We start from the raw sequence: 19,581 nt of genomic DNA on the forward strand, positions 1-19,581 counted from the left end.
TTATTTCAAAGAAGTCATTTCCCTGTACTTTTTAAATCATACAAATTTATCCAGTATTGATTACCCAAATTACTGTATGTCCAAAAACAAAATATTTAAGGCAAAAAGAAAAAGTAAAAAGTACATGAAACAATCAGAAAGCGATGGCAGAAATTTGACCTGAATGTGGGACTTGCAACAAAGACCCTTTCATTTCTATTGAGAACATTTAAGCAAAACTACCTAAAGAAGTCAAGCCGTTTGGAATAATGTTTACTAGTCAAACAAATCTTGATGTCATTTGGCCACACTCAACATGCTTAATGCAAATCAAAGACATCTTTTCTGGATGAAAAGACATCCCAGCTGTGGAACATGAAGGGGGAAATGTTATGGATTAAGGTTTGCAAGATAATTTGCAAGAATTTATCAAGCAATAAATTCTGCTTTTTGTGACAGAACGGTTGGATATGGACATAGGAGTGATCCAAACTTTCTCAAGCCAGTATCAGAAACTGGTGGACAGTTTTGCAAAATGCCTGCAAGAAGTCGTATTTCTGCTAAGATGTAAAATTCTTGCTTCTTGAGGTGAGGCGTATACTGACCTTTTTCACAGAAGAACATTAAATCTATTATTTTTGATGAATATATTTATAAAAAATGTTTTAATTTTCCCATTGTTCTTCTCCAACACAGTGTACCACCTTAATTAGCAGGTACGGTTTCAAAAACGGTCAAATGTTTGAAAATCTAAATCTCATAAAAAGCCACCATTTTCCACAGGGTGTACTTAATTTATCACATGACCGTATGACAAGTTGGAGTCATGCGCATGGTTTCACTCTTCACATTTGCTCCATCAAAACCAATAATGTAATGTCCTGCATTAGCAAGGTCTCGTGATACTAAGATGTTGGATGAATACCGAATAACCAGTTTAGACAATAAAAAAAGGCAGTTGTGCCTCACATCATTACTGAAGATGGAAATTTTTTAAAGAAAATATTTATGGAAAAAGCTGTTTGCAGTTATAACAAAGAAAGTTTAATAAATTATTTTCATTAATAAATTACTTTTTAAGAAGCCTCATGATTTACACACCAGTAGACTTGGTTTGGTTTTACTTTGATTATTTACTTCATACAATTATATTAAACTGGCAAAAATACGTAAATACCCTACCTGAAGGCTGTTTATTGAGACTTTCTACCGAATTTATTATAAAACTTTTTTTTCCTGTGTGGTCAGTTTATTTACTACTTTCTACAATTTGATCGGTTTGTACGACTCATTAGTATTACTGTTAGCTTTGTTGCTCTGTCTGCTGTCCTCACTTGGTTTGAATGTCACATGTTTAGCTACTACTCAACCTTATTAAGTGATGAGGGAAGATGCAACAAATACAGTGTTTGTAGCTTGGGAAGCAAGGCTCTGTTAACTGGAAACTCAGGCCCCTGTAGCCAAAGTGAAGCCACCTAAGTAGCTAGCAGCTTCTGTTGAGCCAAGACCCTAAGCTGGCTAATTGGCGAATAGGAGGAGATACCTTGGTTCCCTTGGTTACCTTGGTAACTGAGAGTTCCATATCCTCCTGACTACCAGTAGTTCAAATTTGTCCTCTGTGGAGGACCTTTGTAAACCTAAATATTTTCATCTCCTTGAATGCTACTGAGCTAACACCTTTTGGTCTTTAAAGAGGACATTTAGTGCTTTTAAATGGTACCTCATTTGTGGGGGTGGGGCTTTGTGAACTGTCTTTCTCTCTTCAAGAAAAATGGCCTCCATTGCAACAAGCATGTTTTATGGGAAGAGCAAAAGTGCATAATACTTTTCTTTGTGCTGATTTTTACTTGAAATTTTGTAGTTATATTTTCATTGAATATCTTATAAACACATTAAATCATTTCTTAGATAAATATAACTATATTTTACCACAATAGTGGACATATGTAATTACACTTTTTTTTTTCCTGGTAGTCAGGAGGATAGTCAGAAACCTAGTATTAGAAACTCCAGCAACCATAATAAATATGTTCCACGACCCAAAGCAAATGGAATCCAACTGGTTGTTGTGGATGAGCATAAAAAAGTCAACAGTTACTCATGTCAATGGAAATGACAATTGTTATGCCCATCTGTGGTCACCAAAATTAATGTCAAATTTGTGCGTAACTTTTCCAAAACTATTTTTCACTAGTTTTCTATTATATTTATGTTTAGGCTCATCTCATCTCATCTCATCTCATCTCATCTCATCTCATCTCATCTCATCTCATCTCATCTCATCTCATCTCATCTCATCTCATCTCATCTCATCTCATCTCTCATTACTCCTTGTTGTCTAGGTGATGTCCAGCAAACACTGTGGGCTACATACAGTAGATAACTGGCAAACTGGAGATTAAAAGAATAGATATAGCATCCATCTGGATGGGGCATATTTCATACACATATGAACACATTCATTAGTAATATAAACCTGACAAATAAGGGTTAAAACCCAGACACAGAGTTGCAGTCTTATAAACTACTTCTGCTCCCCATTTGGTTCCATCCTCCCAAAAGCCCATCATGTCTGTCCCCCAAGCACTCAAATTTGATAAATAAGACATAAGTGAAGCAAATCATAAAAACCTCATAAAAATGAAAACAAAAACATTTAACAGAACAATACATAGATAAAACTATTAAATGTAGGTTTTCTGAATATTAGATTGTCAACAGATTGTTCTGTTAGTCAGTGACTGGGGATCATTATATTGTTTTATTTTGCAGAAAAGAAACATGGCTGCAGCAGCAGGATCGTGTTGGCATTCATGAACCAACTCACCTTAATTATTTAAATTGTTCTATTATTCAGATGTTCCTGGTCTAGAGTTATGGTGCTTGTTGACCCCTCTTTCGTGTCCTTCCCACCTCCAATGGGTCAAGGCAGGAGGTCACCCTTCCCAAGTCTGGTTCTGAGATTCTTCCACCCTGTTCTCTTTAATTGAAGAGAACATTTGATGCAATCTTCTGATTTTCTTAGCAAGGCCAATATTTTTCCCAAGGTAGTTTGAAATTGCGCTAATGTGGATCATATAATGGATTTGTTTGAACTGATTTATCATTGGAATACAATGAACTGGACTGAACTGAACTGCATCCTAAAAAGGCCTCAAGATGGCTTTACTGTGAATTGCAGCTATGCAACAAAATATAAATTGAACTGAATTGAATCAATCACATGGTTGTTTCCTTTAGGCACTCAGCTGTATATGCTTCATCAGACTTATTCCAAGCATTAGTTAACTTTCCTCTGTGTGCGCAATGCAAATCCTTGATTTATCAGTGAATATATGTTTGTATGTCAGTACTTTCTATTTTTGTTTTTTAATGGACCTAAAGTCAGAATAAAGAAAGAAATTATGACTTGCATCAGTTCATTCATAGTCTATAGCTGCTCCTCCTTAGCTCACTGTGATCTTAGTTTCTTCCTTTTAGATGTTACTGATGATTTACATGATGCGATTGTATGCCTTTCTTATGTTAATCCAATTTCTTTCAGCCTATTTTGATTGAATCCCTTTCTTGAAAGAGTTCGGTAATCTTTTTCACTGATTCCACACTGGCAATTACAGCCCTCTCTTCTACGATCAGGCCCCAAAAACACTACAGGAACCCCAAAAGTACTGGAAATATGTATATGTATGTAATAATGTTATAATAATAATAATAATTCCATTGTATAATATTAATGCCGTGATGGACTGGCGAACTGTCCAGGGTGTACCCTGCCTTTCGCCCAAGGACTGCTGGGATAGGCTCCAGCTTCCACGCGACCCTTAATTGGACTGAGCGGTTAGGAAAATGAATGAATGGATGACAATATTAATATATATATATATATATATATATATATATATATATATATATATATATATATATATATATATATATATATATATATATATATATATATATATATATATATATTAATATATATATATATATATTAATATTGTCATCCATTCATTCATTTATATATATATATATATATATATATATATATATATATATATATATATATATATATATATATATATATATATATATATATAAATAGATAGATTTTTTTTTTTTTTTTGGAGCCATATAAATATGTAGATAGATATACATATGTATATAAAACGAACATTTATTCTTGATCTTTTGCGTGGGTTGTACAAAATAATATTTTGGCTGATCCTGCTATCAGGTTTGCGGTTTGCTTTTTTTCCCCCCTGTGAGACTGTTTGGGCCTTTAAATCAATATGACTGGTGAATGGTCAAAGTCCAACACATCAAAAGCACTCTGATGAATAAATAAACACAGGCTTGTACAGAAAAATTCCATGAAATCTAATTTAGTAGAATTCCATTCAATTTTAGTGTAGTTATGATTGTTGCATGATTACATTAGTTTAAAAAAAGGAGAGGTCACATACATTAGTACAACCTCAAAATTTCCCTAAACAACCCCAATAACTCAATAGAATTAGTGATGTTATTTGCAGACGTTCATTTCAACATTGTTGTGAGTGATGCCATGTATTTATTCTCAATATCACCAGAATTCTGAATGGTCAGCAGATTTGTCACCAAAATGGCAAAAAAGAACATAAATGTTTGACTTATTGATTTCTATTGTAATTATAGTGATTTTCATTTTACACAGAGAAAGAGCACAGTCTCTCTAGAACATCAGAAAATTAAAGAAACTGAATTACTGATTTCCACGGGTACTCACGAGGACTCATGCAAACCTCTTAAGCGATCACGAGATGGAAATGCAGCACCTGAATTACTATTATTGAAAGCAAAACGCTGTGAATAAGTTATGCAATCTGTCTCTGTCACTCTTTCCTCATTTCACTCTTCAGTGTTTCAGATTTGTAAATACCAAGGCTACTTTTTGTACTTACGAGGGCCGCAGGGATGTGTGAATCATTTTGCAGACTTAAGGTTTCCTTTCTTGTATTTCATTTCTATATTTTGCCTTACAGTAACAAGAATTTTGCCTCTACAAATGTAAATATTGTGTAAAATAACCCCAAAATATCTATTTTAATTTCAATTTCTTAAATAAGAAAAAATCTAATGGGCAACAATGTTTTCAAAAGCCACTTTAAAATGACAATATTCAGAGAAATATCTGCAACTAACACTCAAGTCGCTCAAGATGATCTGAAACAACGGGAAGTTTCAGACATGCTTCCTTTGTGATGAAAAAAAATAAAGATTAGAAATCCTATAACCTTTGTAAACCTCAGAATAAAACAACATATTTATTGTGCATTTTTGAAATGTTATTTATCTCTTTTTTTGTAATTACATATCCAACAAAAAACATCCAATGAATATAATTTTACCACAAGTTCCCGGGTATCTTGTATGTGAAGTTAATTACAGCTTCAGAATCTAAGCTGTGTCATGTTAATCATTGGCGGGTGCATTTGTGTGGTGGTCTCAGTTAAAGTCCACTAACACATGTCTCATGACATTGCCTGCATGTGGGGATGCAGAATCTCATGATTTGTATTGGACTTTGACCCAATGTGATAGGTGAGCTAACTAAAGAGAGCATGCTCTGAGGGGCGTTTGCAAGTGTGCATGTGTGTCTCTTAGTGTTCCCATGTCACAGTAACGTGCAAAGATCAGACTCACCTCAACTGGACCTCTTCTTTATCAGTGTTTGGGTTCAAAGGGATGGAAAAGGAAAACATAAGGGGGCTGTATAAGTTGGGGCAATGTAACAAAAATAGAGACTGTTTAACTAATGGTTAAAAATTAGATATAAACATTTCTATTGTTGGTTTCATCAAAACACACATATTGATACTCTCAGTGGGATAAATTTCAAAAGTTGTCAATGTATCACTATCATGAATTATCATGTAAAATGTAAACTGTAAAATGGGGATATTTTGTTGGTATAGTACCATTTTCTACATTTTAGCATTAGCTGCAGTACATTTCAAAATCTATGTCTAATGACCATGTTTCAACATGTTTCATGTCGGTGTTGTTTTTGGTGGTTTAGGTTAAAAAAAGATAAATTAATACTATGAATATGAAAATTGATATGTCTAAAGCCATGGAATAAAGTACTTTATATCTTTTCATGCTTTAAAAGTATGTTTGATAAAATTCTAAAAATAATTTAGAAAAAAAACCCAATACATTGTATTTACTATTTAATTAAATTATTATTAGTGTATAAGATATTTATTTACACAAAACGAATAAATGATCTGCACCTTCAACAACTGCAAATCTTGCGTGTTCCTGAACTTAAAGTATCTAGTAGACTGAGAAATATAAATACAATAGAGGGGGGGGGGGGGGGACACCTCATCAAAGACTTTACTTGCCCTTTTCAGTGTCTCAGCTCTTCACTCATAGACTGTAGAAGACTTCACATGTGGAACAGCAGGTTATCAGAAGCTGCTGGGATGACCGGATTTAAACCAAGAATCATTCAGGCTAATTGCTCCACCTAGCGGCTTTATTATGTCATGACAAAGTACTTCAGGGCCTACTGCATTAGGGACTTTTCATAATCTGCTGCCGCAAACAATTTGTTTTGGTGCTTATGTCACTGCTCATAGACATAAAAACAACATAGATTTTTCATAATGAACGGGTCGATTTTCCATATAAAAATCTTGGATACTTTACTGTGGCTTTTAGAAACTTTAAAACAAGGTTATATTGTAAGATCTCATTAGACTTCTATGTTTCCTAATTTCCTTAAACCTTTTTTCTTAAATCTGCTCTGAGTCCCTTTGCTGTATGGAAAGCTAGTTCACTGAGTTTCTCGCCATCTCTGATGACTATGAAAGCAGCATTGGGTCACGTGACCAGCGCACAGCTGAGGGATGCCGAGGCAGGCTTGCCCCGTTAGCCCCCGTTAGCTGTGTATAGCAGCTCGGGTGGAAGTAGCTGCTTTTCTCCCCTCGTTGTTTTAAACCGAACCATCAGAGAGACATATACAGCGAACCATGGAGAGGATACAGCACTTATGGTTGTTTCTAGTATACCATCGCATCGCCATCTTTTGCTTAGATGTCAATGTCATGATTTGTAGCTAAATCTGTCTAGTTAGCTTCGCTAGCTTGTGCCTGGCCAAGGCCAAGCGAAAAAAAAAAAAAAAAAAAAAAAGACAGGCCATCGGGTGAGTATATTTACAATAGCGTCTGTTTTTTTTTCTCTCCATCTTGTAAACGGTGTTTTCTATGTAATGATTATATTTTAGCTCGGTTATTGTAAGCAACCAGTGTACTGTACATTATGTTACTACTGGTCGTCATGTTAACTGTTGTTGCTGTGTATTGTTACTGTACCAGACATGTAGATAGGAGCATAATGAACATAAACTGTGATATTTGTAACATCCATTCGACTGCTAAGGTTATAGACTGTGCATATACACCATTAACACACACCTACTGTTCATGCTTATGTTTTTATTGGCGTGTAATGCGGTGATAACAGGGTAATCTTCTTGGGTTTTAAAAGTACGTTGCTTTTTACTGCAGTACCATCAGCAAGCTGAGTTTATTTAGCTTGAAAGACAGAGATGCGGTGCCATACAAGTTGTGAACATGCCAGGTTTTTAACAAAGTTTATTTAACATTGCGCTGTCGACAGTATCTTTCTGGATTATGTTGCAGACACAGGTGGGGGGGTTGACAGATTGTTCCTGTCAGTACCACCTTAAATCACCCCCAGTGTCTTCAAGGTCTACCTGAAAAACAAATGCTTAAACAAGCACTGAGCTGCATTCATAATGTGCAGCTTATCACTAGTATGTTGAAGCCAAACAACATCCATTCATTATTTATATTTAGCTTTTTATTTAGAAAAAAAAAAAAAAAAAAAAATCGTGCTTTTAATACCATTCCTTGTTTAAAAAGCACAAACTGCATTTAGATTGTTTTATTTTCTTGTAATACCCCATGGTGTGTTTGGCATCTTTGGAAATCACAATATCAAAATTTTAACCAGTTTCTAAAGTGCTCAAGTATAACTTGTGTATATATACCAGTGGATTACGTAGTGGGTGAGCAGTTTAAAGGATTAAGTGCTTTGCTTCAGTACTTTTTTGAAAGTTGTTGTCCCTTTTTTGGCAGCGTTTTCCAGCTATTTTTAAGCTAGGACATGGAAATTACTCAATTTACCTACATTTGCTCCGTCCCTCTCATGTATGAACTGGTAGTCAGTTGGATTTTTCACTGGTCATTACTGGTTCTTTAAATACAGCAGTACTGTTGATTTTTATTGCCAATAGTATGTTGTTGTGCCATTTAGCATCTAAAATACAAAAAAAAAAATCAACATTTAATGGGTGTAAAATGTCCACACTTGGGAAAGCATTTTCTTAAACCCTGAGTAGGCTAACATAAATCTACTTTCTGAGTTTATTAAATCGCAGACTAATGTGTTATCAGCCTCTCTGCTAAATTTCGATTGTTAAAATCAATTCCACATAAACAGCACAGTCTCAGATTCATGAGAAAATAAGCAGTGCTCTCTATTTTGAGATGCTGAGGGCGCGTCTACTGAAGAACTGAACTGACAGAGATCAAATTAGCCTCAGAACACTGGGATGTGACATTCTTTAACACTGTGAAAGTGCAACGCTTGTGTTTTAATACGTGCTTGATTCAGGGAGGATACATCAGTGCAGCAGGAGGACAGATTCAGTCTGCCTTTTGCAGCAGTACATTGCTGTTTCTGTTGATACTGGTTATCTCTGGTAAAAGTTTGTAAAACTATCAAGTTAAAAAGGAAGCCAGTTTAGTTTGTCGTTCTGAACTCATCACAATGTTTCTGCCACATTAATGGGTTACAGATGTGTGTTTACTGATCATACTTACCCCTAAAACTTTGGTTTTTGAGTAACTGTGCAGTCTCTAAACATCTGTGTTGAACTGGTGGCTCCTTTCTAAACTAATCCATGGAGTTTAGCTCCAGTAAGTACATGCACATACAGTCCATAATAACCGTGATACAAGATTTTTAGCTTGGCCCTTCAATCCACTGAGCATAAATGTGATTCTCCTCTCATTTGATGGGTTGCCAGATCCGTGTCAATGCTGTGTCTCAGCTTCTCTTCAAACTTAGTTCCTTCTGTTTCTCATTATTCCTCTGCAGATTATGTGGAAGACTTAAGTTCTGACAAATCTGTCATCTAGAGAAGATACATTTTGGTTTTGAAGGCATAGAAGTTAACTGGCTTGTTGGTGGTCTGAGGCAAATATGTAGTACCAATCCCATTTATAATGTCCTGGTTTTATGGTGGGGTCAGCTTCTGGTCACATCATCTCCTCATGACTTAAGGAACTATGATTTATAGATCTGCTCTAAAATATCTTGTGCAAAAAAATGGATGAAAAGCAGTTAAAATCTGCAACTCCATAGTTTGACATACAGCGTTTCTGTTCTTTTAGCATTCTTCCAGTAACTTTTTACACATGCATATAACTGTTTTCTCTGTAATTTACTTTAGGCTGACCTTAAAACTATTGTTTGCTTTATCCTTGTCTGCACAAGTAGATGTATCCTGCATTGTGTCCTCAGTACATTTATTTTAAACAAAAGAATGTATCAAATAAAGAAACATTGGCGTATGATCAGTTAAACTGGTCCCAGTAACAATAAAATCAAGTTTATTTATGAAGCACATTTTCACAATCACAGTTTTTCAGTGCTTTACACAACATTACTCTACAACAGCAATAGCAAAACAATACATTGTACAAATGTTGTCCGCATGACCCATATTTGTGTCCTGTTTGTCTTTTGTTTAGCATCCACCAGGTATTTGCTCTGCAGCTGGAGAGAAGTGGAGAAGGGCTTCTGGTTTTGGATCAGATCTTTTCAAGTTGCCGCCTCCACAGTCTTCAGAATTGTCAACCTCAGATGAGCCATGTCGTCTTCGGGGTGCTGCCAGCTACCTGGCTCCCTTTGTGATTATTCTGGAAATGCAGAATCGGATGCCTCCAAAGATTCAGAGGAGTCAGACTCCACCACGCAGGCCCAGTTCGTTGCCAAGGTTACGGCTAAAGATGGCCGCCCACTCTCCACTGTTGTCAAAGCTGTGAGCTTGCAGAGGTATGTTGGCGTTAAACTCACTTGGGTGTCCCAAAAAATATAATTTAAATGAAGACGACTTGCGTAACCATCACATTTTTGTCTTCTGTGCTGTCCTGTTGCTCTGCTCAGCGATGTGGGCATGTGTCGAATTTGTCACGAGGGAGCTGGAGGGGAGACGCTGCTCTCACCTTGTGACTGCACTGGCACGCTGGGCAAAGTGCACAAAAGCTGCTTGGAGAAGTGGCTGTCATCCTCCAACACCAGCTACTGTGAACTTTGTCACACAGAGTTCACTATTGAACGGCGACCACAACCACTCACACAGGTTTGAGAAGTTTCACTATTTATTTACCATGTCAAAAGTTTTTCCTGCTTTCTTTGTATGAAAGGGATGAAAAGGAGCATACATTTGTCTAAAACAGGGGACTATATTGATTTTCTAGCATTGCTCTAAACTTGCATTGTGACATTAAAACATAAGAATAATTGCGACAAGAAGCAGCTTTTATTATACGAGATGATGTTGACATCGGTAGCTTTGCTGACTGCATGATGAGCTCAGACTCCTCAGATGTTAGCAACATGTTGTTTAGTACATGCAGACAGTTTCTACCTCTTTAAAGCTCTTCCTGCACATTTGTAAACAACATCACATAATTCCCTTGAGTTTACTGGATTACACCAGTGACCTCTTCATTTTGCTGCTTCAGTGGCTGAAAGATCCTGGGCCTCGCAGTGAGAAGCGCACATTGCTGTGCGACATGGCCTGCTTCCTCCTCATTACACCTCTGGCAGCCATCTCTGGGTGGCTGTGTCTGAGGGGAGCCCAGGACCACCTGCAACTGAAGAGCAGACTCGAGGCTGTTGGCCTCATTGCCCTCACCATTGCCCTCTTCACTATCTACATCCTCTGGACTCTGGTAACTAACGCATTACTACATTGTTTCTCTGCTGACTTCCCAACCAGAGTAAAACCAGTTTCAGAGGTTCAGGCTGGCATAGAGTGGATGGTTTTCTACAGATCTTTGTAATACTTTTCACTTTGAAAAACATGTACATAGCTGTAAGTTGGAGACGCTGCATACCTGCACAGACATGCAGGGCTTATTGAAAATCATGAACTTCATCCTGCACTTTTACTTCATTGCGTAATCTTCTAAAGTATTGTTGATCTAAAATAATATAAAACTAAGAAAAACAGTTCTTTCATTATGCTTTTGCTTAAGATTACAGATATGTTGAAAGATTAGCCTTGCTACTATTCTGTCAGCCTGGTTGAAACTGTTGAAATCTGCTCCAAGTTGTTAAAAAACGGGTCCAGACCATTAAAACAAGTCCAAACTGTCAACAACTACAGTCATACTACTCGGTCTTAAATATCTTTTGTGTCGGTTTTATTGATGTCTGCATTTTTCTCACTTGTGTTTTTGTTACTCCCGTCTCCCACTTTCACCTCATGCAATCTCAGGTGTCGTTTCGGTATCACTGTCAGTTGTACTCGGAGTGGAGGAGGACCAATCAGAAAGTGCGTCTGCTCATGCCCGACATGAAAGGAGGGCACACCACCCAACGCTCGGTGCCGACCAAGTCGACCAAGAAAATGACAGACGAGACCATCGTATGAGTGCGGAGTGGTGGCAAGAGGAATATTTAAATGGAAGCTCACCCAAGCACTCTCTAAAAAGAAAACTAATCATGAAAATGAACTTTTGCACTTCATATGGACCATTCGGAAGAGCTGCTTTCTCCTCATGCTTGTTGAAGCACTTGATGAAAACTGCCACGGTATTGGCTGACCACAAAAGTGGTTTGTGGGAGGAACTCATTCCAGAGTCACTGTAGATGAAAATCCAGTTGTCACCATCAGTAAGTGCTGGGAACTGATGAGTGGACGCGTGGACAATGGACTAACCAGCCTGACTTTTTATGTCAGTGACACAAACTTACAAGATAATAAGACACAAGCTAATGTAGCAGGATATAAAACTGACTCAGCATGCTACTACAGTATAATATGAAACATATTCACTACCTGTAATCCCCTATGCCCCTTTCACAATGTATTTAGCTGGTTTTGAACAATGGGAAAACAATAACCCTGCAGAGGAATAGTAATCTAAAAAAAACCAAGATTGATGAAATCTAGCTGTGAATACTACTTTTTTTCCCTTTGTTTCACAACTACAGGCCAACAGTCACTTACCAGTGTCCTTGTCTATAATCTGAGCTCATTTAATTTCCCAGGTAAAGCTTTTACGTTGCTGTCTGCAGAGCGAAACTCAAATCATCTTCCTGTTTGGGCAGCAGTAGAGGCACCATGTATTAATCACACTTTAACAATTGTAGTATACGGGATAACACTTAGTGTGGAACTGCAGTGTGGTGATGTACAAGGAAAATGGTATTTGAAGTGTGAAAAAGTGTTTTCATTCTAATTGGACGATGTCTCTTCTGTTGTCATAAAAGTGCATTAGCATACAGGCCTGCTCCACTTGTAATTCATTCATTGACTGAGCTGCCTAGCAATGACCAGTAGTAATGTTTTGCATCACTTGGTTTTAGAGGAAGAAACCGTGTTGGAAAGATGAGATGACAGCTCTTGACTGACATAATACAACCCCATGTATTAGAGCAGGCTGGTGCTTGGTTAAGGTGCATAAGAAAAATGTGTTTTGAGATGTCAGTTGGTGTTTGCAGCATATGCTAAAACAAAGTATTTTGTGTTATTGTAGTCTTCCTGCTTCATCCCCTGGAAAGTTGGGTTATTGTGCAATAAAACATGAGGGACTCCCAGGCTCTGTGTGGACTCTGATCTGCTTGGTTGTTTTTAGATGTTAAAGCTTTGAAATGTGTGTAGTGATCAGTCAGTGCAGGAGTTCTTCTCTAGGAATTTACAATTCTGTCTAATTATTTTTAGACCAGTTTCTTAAGTATCAGAGATCACAGTGTGGCTAATAAAAAAGCACATTTTTTCAGTAGTTGTGTAGGAGTGGAGGCTTATATCCTTTATATACTAACTTTTTTTCCACAACTACAAGTCAGATGCTAAGCCTACCTTTGCGATGCAGCAAACTGCAGGTTCATAATGGGATAAAAAAAAAAGCATGCAGTGAGATAGGCTGATAAAGCACATTGCATATTTAAAAGGTCAAACCTATGATTCTTAACCCTTGATCACGAAGGTTGGGGGAATTTTACCCATGCTACATTGGTCTTGAACAGCTTCTCCATGTTAGTGTTGTAGGGTTAATCATTTTGCTATGTGATCCCTTACAAAGGAGGTATATTGTCACATTTAAAGTTGCTTTCTCTTTACCTTTTGCAGATGGGTTTTATTTAAATAACAGCTTGAAGCTCAAGAGTGGTAAAAAACCAAAAATGTCCAAAAAATGAATGCAAATTTGTCAAAGTGAGCACTTTGTTTCTGTCCAACACCTACTGTATGCATCCTACTTGTGTTTTAATGCATCAGCAATTTGACGCTGTAATGTTTGGGAATCATAATGTGGTGCGGTTTGTGTGTATTGCTTAAAAAAAGGACACTGACAATATTGTAAAATTTAATTTCATGGCATTAACATAATGTATGTGAGCAGAAAAGCTATCAAAAATCAAAACAAACAAAAAGAAATATATTTTACACAAAATGAAGTAAGCGTCAGCAGCATCACGACCACTTTTGAGATGATGACTGAAGGAAGAGGAGAGAAGCCCACAAACAGGACTGCTGATACGAAGGAAACAGGCCCCCAGTCTGTGACAATAACCATCTACCCACAGCTATGTCTGGGGAAACACGGTCTCAGGCAAGGCAGTTCTGCTACACTGTCATTGCTGATTAACTGTGATAGCTGCTTGTATCGTACCATCAGTCCTGTTTTTTGTCAGCAGAATGTAGCTGACTGAACCTGGGTCAGATTAGAAATCAAACTCTTCTCTGTGGGATTGATCGTTGTGGCAAAATGGAACTGATTCCACTCATCTAAAAAGTGCAGATTGAGACAACATTGCACCTGGGGCAGATGGAAGCACATTAACACTGTGGATTTCAATTAATAATTGACCCAGGTGAGGAGGGATAGTTGCCATGGGTTACAGGTTCTGACAGCACTGCAGTTTGCTCCCCCTCTGGCCGTCCGTAGTCGGTGGGACGCTGATGTCCACCACGTTGTTTCCCGGGGACTCGTCATGGGCAGATCGCTCTGCAATCTGTTTCTGCGATACGATGCGGTATATTTCTGTTTTTCAAAGGGAATGATAAGAAAATATGGGCGTTTACTCAAAATGCTCTTTCTTGGTTTCCTTATACTTCACAGGATTACCTTTCCAACTTATGTGGGGTACCTAAAACTGAAGCTATGCAGCTGTAAAGGGAACTGACTCCAGGAGGAAGTCACAAAGGCAAAAGGTGTTGCAATTGCAGTTATTATCAATATTTACTTTTAAATTCTCCCGGGGCACAAATAATTGATAAAGACCAGGTTTGACAGAATACAGGAGTAACAATGAATTCTCAGATGGAAAACTCAACTTTTTAGCTGTAAAACAGATCAATTTGTTGATCTGTTGGAATGCTGGGAACTAAATAAAAAAAGACACATCATTACTAGAACTCTGACACAGATTCACCATGGCAACAGATGGCAGGAAAATGAGGAGCATCAGCTCCACTGGAGTTATTTTTCCAATGCAGATGATGTTTGTCTTAAAAGACAAGAACGAAGAAAGGAAACATTCAATTAGGACTTTCGTTTTATTGACTTCTTTAGTAATTACATTATTGTTAAATTTCTTTTAATCGATGATGAAATTTGATTACTGCATGTTTTAGATCTTTATTCAACTTTAACAAGAGAGGAAAAAAATGCAGGTGACAACAACTGAGACTAATTGAGCTGATAAATAGTTTCTATCTGTGGTCAGATTACCAAATCATAGATCTATTTAAGAAAACAAATCTGTCATTTTGAGTTGAAATAGATTTAAGGTTTTTGTTGTTTTTTTTTTCAAACAAATGTAATTTATAATCCAGACTCACTTTTAACTAAATTTCAACTCTTCACCTTGAAGTTTTCACATTATCTTTAACAGAATATTCCAGCTATGACAGGAATGTAACATCAGTGTGACTGATCACAACATGATGAATGATTTGTGATTGCCTGTCTTGCTATATTACTGGCATTTAAACTGGAGTTTAACTTTCTCTTAGTTATCAAATTTCTGCAAACAAATATGTTCTAATGGGAGCTGTGATGCTTTGAGTGTGAATGAGGGACTGAGACTGCGTGAGGCAGATGCTTCAAGCTCTGCAGGAGTCGGAAACTCTGAGTGCTGGATTTACAGTATCAGTTGCCATAGTTACCACCTGCCTTTCTGGGGTAGAAAACCCAATATTTCCCTCAAATTATAAGTTTTTTGCCAAATCTGCTTAAAAGAATCCATCCCTGACTGAATATATTTATCTTTCCAGCGTACAGTACTTCCTCTGTTCACAAGCATACCTGTGAGGATGTTTTTGAAGGCTTCTTCTACATTTGTTGAGTCCAAGGCTGAGGTTTCTATGAATGACAGATTGTTCTTCTCTGTGGACAAACAAAAACATTACTGTTCATGATACACACACTGAAATAAAGCCTGCCTGCAGAGAGTGAACACTGGTGTCAGTTTGAGTGTAAAACAAGACGACATAGGAATGATCATAGAAACTTATAAACTATTAGCACTTCATAAACTACTTATGTACAAAGCTCTCCTTTTTTCTTTAAATAACAATCATTTTTGGTTGATTTTTATGAAATCAGGTAAAAAAAGGAAACAGAAGATAGGGCCAAAGCGCAGTATGATATTCTCTAATTATATTTTAGGTCAAAATATAAGTTTTTTTGCGAGTTTTCTCTACCTGCAAAGGCCCGGGCTTCATCTGTGGGCACAGCCCGGAGGTGGCGCAGGTCGCTTTTGTTGCCAACCAGCATGATGACAATGTTGTTGTCAGCGTGATCTCTCAGCTCCTTCAGCCAGCGCTCTACATTCTCATAGGTCAGGTGTTTGGCTATGTCATACACTAACAGTGCTCCCACAGCTCCTCTGTAGTACCTGTAAAACAACCAAATACAACCTTTACCTGCAGGTCCATTTAGCACAACCATTCCATTTAGTGGTATTCAGACATTAACATCTTCTTTTTAAAATGTAAACAATCTGAATGGACGCATTGCCCGTATAAGCCGCTGATAAAACAGTGAATGCTGCATTATTATTATCAAAAAAGTGATCTAGAAATAACATAGAAGTTATCTTATTGAAGTTGCTGGTCTGGTGATGTGTGTTTATACATGTTGGTTTGTTTCACATTCACCACAAGCATTTTCTGACTTTAGCTCCTGATGTTAACTTCCCCAGCACTGTTTCAGCTTCATATTTCATAGTTACTCTGCTTTAAAGTGGTGAAAATAGATGGATCAGTACACCAAAGCATCCCATTTAAGACATTTGTACTGAATTTTCCAAAAAAAAACAACCATCCTGGTGCTTGAAACATTGCTGCACATAAAATCCTACGTGGAAGCCCTTTAGTGTCCAGAGCCATCCGTTCTGTTTCTGCATCTGCTGTTATTTGATCCATTACCCAATCCTGAGGATTTTTTTTATTTTTATTTTTGAAGGGCACGTCTTCTCTTTGGTTTGCTTCTGTTTGCTTGGCGTTATTTTACTTAGAAGATTGACTTAAGATCATTAGTAGGTGACAAAAAGCTGATCTGCAACAGAAAGATGTAGGCATACTCACATTTTACATTTGCAGTTTATCAAATATTCTCATCTATTTTAGGGCATTAAGTAGGATGAATTTCTTGCTCAACAGGATTTGAAGCTGCAGAGTGAACCTAAGCTCCACCTTCCACTTAAACTGTTTAAGAAAACATTCATCATCTGCATGGTGTAAGTGATGCTGTATAAGGATGGAGAGTCAGTGGTTGCTGCACTGCTGTAGCATCTCCTCACAATGTGCGGTGTCAGTTTGCAGGAGGGGATTTATCTGCTCAGCACAAGGTCAGACTCACGCTGAGGTGATGGCTCTGTAGCGCTCCTGTCCTGCTGTATCCCAGATCTGAGCCTTTATCGTCTTGCCATCCACCTGAATGCTGCGTGTAGCAAACTCCACCCCAATGGTACTTTTGCTTTCGAGATTAAACTCATTTCGCGTGAATCGAGAGAGCAGGTTACTCTTCCCAACGCCTGAGTCTCCAATTAACACAACTGTGGAGAGAAAGGAGAGGAGATGAGTGTGTGTTTGTAGGAGAGATCCTGATGCACGTAGCAATGCCCTGAAAAGTTGGTGTCAACAGTAGTAGTAGCAGTTTCAATACACCAATTTATAGCAACACACACACCTGAAATCTTCAAGTTCTTAAGTATAAGCCATCCTATTGTTTAAATTACAAAGGAGAGCTTCAAGGAAAAACTAAAGAGATGCAAGAATAAGAACAAACAGATCATGGCATTTAATGGGCTCCAGTAAAGAGCCCATTTTTGTGGACATTTAACTATTTTCTTCATATAAAGTGATGAAAATATTGATCATTAACAGGTCCTGTTGTTCACACATTCTTCTAAGTTAGCTGTAAAAGAGTCTGCGGGAAAGAAAGTGGTTGTTGGGGGTTGAGCTGCTGTTCACAGCACAGCAGTAGAGGTGGAGCCTTTTTTGTTTCCCTTCTCCCTCCACAAAAAGGAAACGGAGCAGAACTTTGTCCTCCCAGTCGGCATCAGGAGCCCTGGACTGCAGGAAACTGATAACTCACTTCATCAAAACCTGAATCGACAGTTTCAGGCCGCCTTGCCCTTCCTGTTTCGGATGGGTACACAGACTATGGCTCGGGCAGAGAGAAGCACAGAGGGAGGGAAGGAGGGAGGGAGGCAAAGATCCCTCGCCTCCGGCAGATGCCCCATTCATCCCACAGAGGATACTTTGTTACATCTAAATGGCCTTTTGGCTTATACAGGCCTGGGATGTTAATGTGCCACAGGAGCTGAGATCAAAGAAGGCATTCTGGATCCAAACATAAACCTGGGTCTGGTACCATCTCATTCACAACCTCTAAGGCCTACTGATGTCCAAAAAGGACTCATATAGTTGTTTTCAGTTGCTGCGTGTAAAATATATACACCAGTGCTATAATCGTGTGGGAATGAATCCCATTGATCAGCAGAGGCTAATAGGCCTTTAATCAACCTTCACAAGAGGAGTGGTGTAGAAACATCAAACATGGCTTAATGAGAGAGTAAACTGTTCACTTGAAACATTTTATCCTGTTTTATGAGTTGATGAAAGTTTGATAAAAGCTGAGCATGGATTGGATGTCGCATGCTTTTAACTATAAATATACCTGCAGGCGTAGTAACGTTACAGCGTTGTGCTGTAATAGTAACAACCGATTATCATCCGGACAGCCTCTGAGAGAAAAAGCCTGTTCCCTTTGAAAATGCACACAACTGCTCGGCAGAAACGACACACAGATTCTCACACACAACTGGAAAGCATCGCTTTGTTGGGGTGAGCCGGCACAAAGGGGAATGCAGTCATCTTGTGTTTCTTTTCCCCTTTTGCCTTTCTTTTATTTTCCTTTTCTTTTTTCTTCTATATAAATCTTTCGCCTCTCTCTCTTTTTTTTTTTTTTTTTTTTTACCTTTGAACAAGAAATCGTACTCGTCGTCTCGGTTCCCCATTCTAGACGAGGCCGCTCCGCCGCTGGTCTCCGGAAGAGGATGAGTGGAAAGTATGGGTGTGAATTGTCGCTATAGGCCAGAAAAAATATGGTAAAGGTTTGAGCCCAGACTCTGCGCCAGTGTCGGCTGTCAAGGCGAGCTGGCCGCAGAAGGAGAGCTCTCAGCCCTGCAGCGGGAGGGGAGGAGTCCCTGCGCTTCGCATACCTTCCACATGGGGGTGCTACACCCGGCATGCCAACAGATGCCATGTTAAACATGCCAAGAGCCTTCTCAGTCCAGTCATTTCCATCTGAGTAATGAGTTATTAGAAACTTATACTATTAAAGTGCAAATAAACGATAATAACAATAATGATGGCAATGTACATGTACAACTGGTTTTGCACAATTGCAATGAACAATTAAAGAAACTATTTGAATTAGAAAGGGAGGGACGAGGGCTAGATTTCAAACCCAAATCGAGTCACCATAAAAACAAATTTGTATATTTCTCCTGCAGGCGTTCAATTGAGGAATTTATTGAATCTTAACCTGAAAGGTTGTACAACTATTGTTTTGTTTAAGAAAATGTTTAAAAAAGGATAAAATGAGTTGCTATGTTTTAGAAGATTACTACAAATTTTAACTTGTATGTTCTTTGTGATTTCCTTTTATTATTTTCTTCTATTTTATGTGAATGTTAGCGGTGTTATTTCTGGCACCAAAGAGAAGGTAATCTATAGAGAGGGGCGGGTGTTCATAAGTTTACTTCAGCCTGCTCCTT

At 37.9% G+C, this 19,581-nt stretch overlaps 2 protein-coding genes across 2 annotated transcripts; one reads left to right on the plus strand and one right to left on the minus strand.

The window, feature by feature from the left end:
* The first annotated feature begins 6,916 nt into the window (after positions 1 to 6,916).
* Positions 6,917 to 12,875, plus strand: LOC306757910 (E3 ubiquitin-protein ligase MARCHF2-like). The gene is made up of 5 exons (XM_079243097.1): positions 6,917 to 7,171; positions 9,810 to 10,113; positions 10,225 to 10,420; positions 10,806 to 11,015; positions 11,564 to 12,875. Exons 2-5 carry the CDS (start codon positions 9,929 to 9,931, stop codon positions 11,717 to 11,719), a joined length of 747 nt encoding a protein of 248 aa, XP_079099223.1. The 5' UTR covers positions 6,917 to 7,171; positions 9,810 to 9,928; the 3' UTR covers positions 11,720 to 12,875.
* A 766-nt stretch (positions 12,876 to 13,641) lies between these two features.
* LOC306758033 (ras-related protein Rab-11B-like) lies at positions 13,642 to 18,953 on the minus strand. The gene is made up of 5 exons (XM_079243248.1): positions 18,780 to 18,953; positions 17,157 to 17,352; positions 15,998 to 16,191; positions 15,600 to 15,680; positions 13,642 to 14,333 (listed from the first exon to the last, which is right to left on the minus strand). Exons 1-5 carry the CDS (start codon positions 18,817 to 18,819, stop codon positions 14,188 to 14,190), a joined length of 657 nt encoding a protein of 218 aa, XP_079099374.1. The 5' UTR covers positions 18,820 to 18,953; the 3' UTR covers positions 13,642 to 14,187.
* Between the last annotated feature and the right edge of the window lie 628 nt (positions 18,954 to 19,581).

This window comes from Telmatherina bonti, assembly GCF_933228915.1.
Source record: "Telmatherina bonti genome assembly, chromosome: 7".
NCBI classification, from domain to species: Eukaryota; Metazoa; Chordata; class Actinopteri; order Atheriniformes; family Telmatherinidae; genus Telmatherina; species Telmatherina bonti.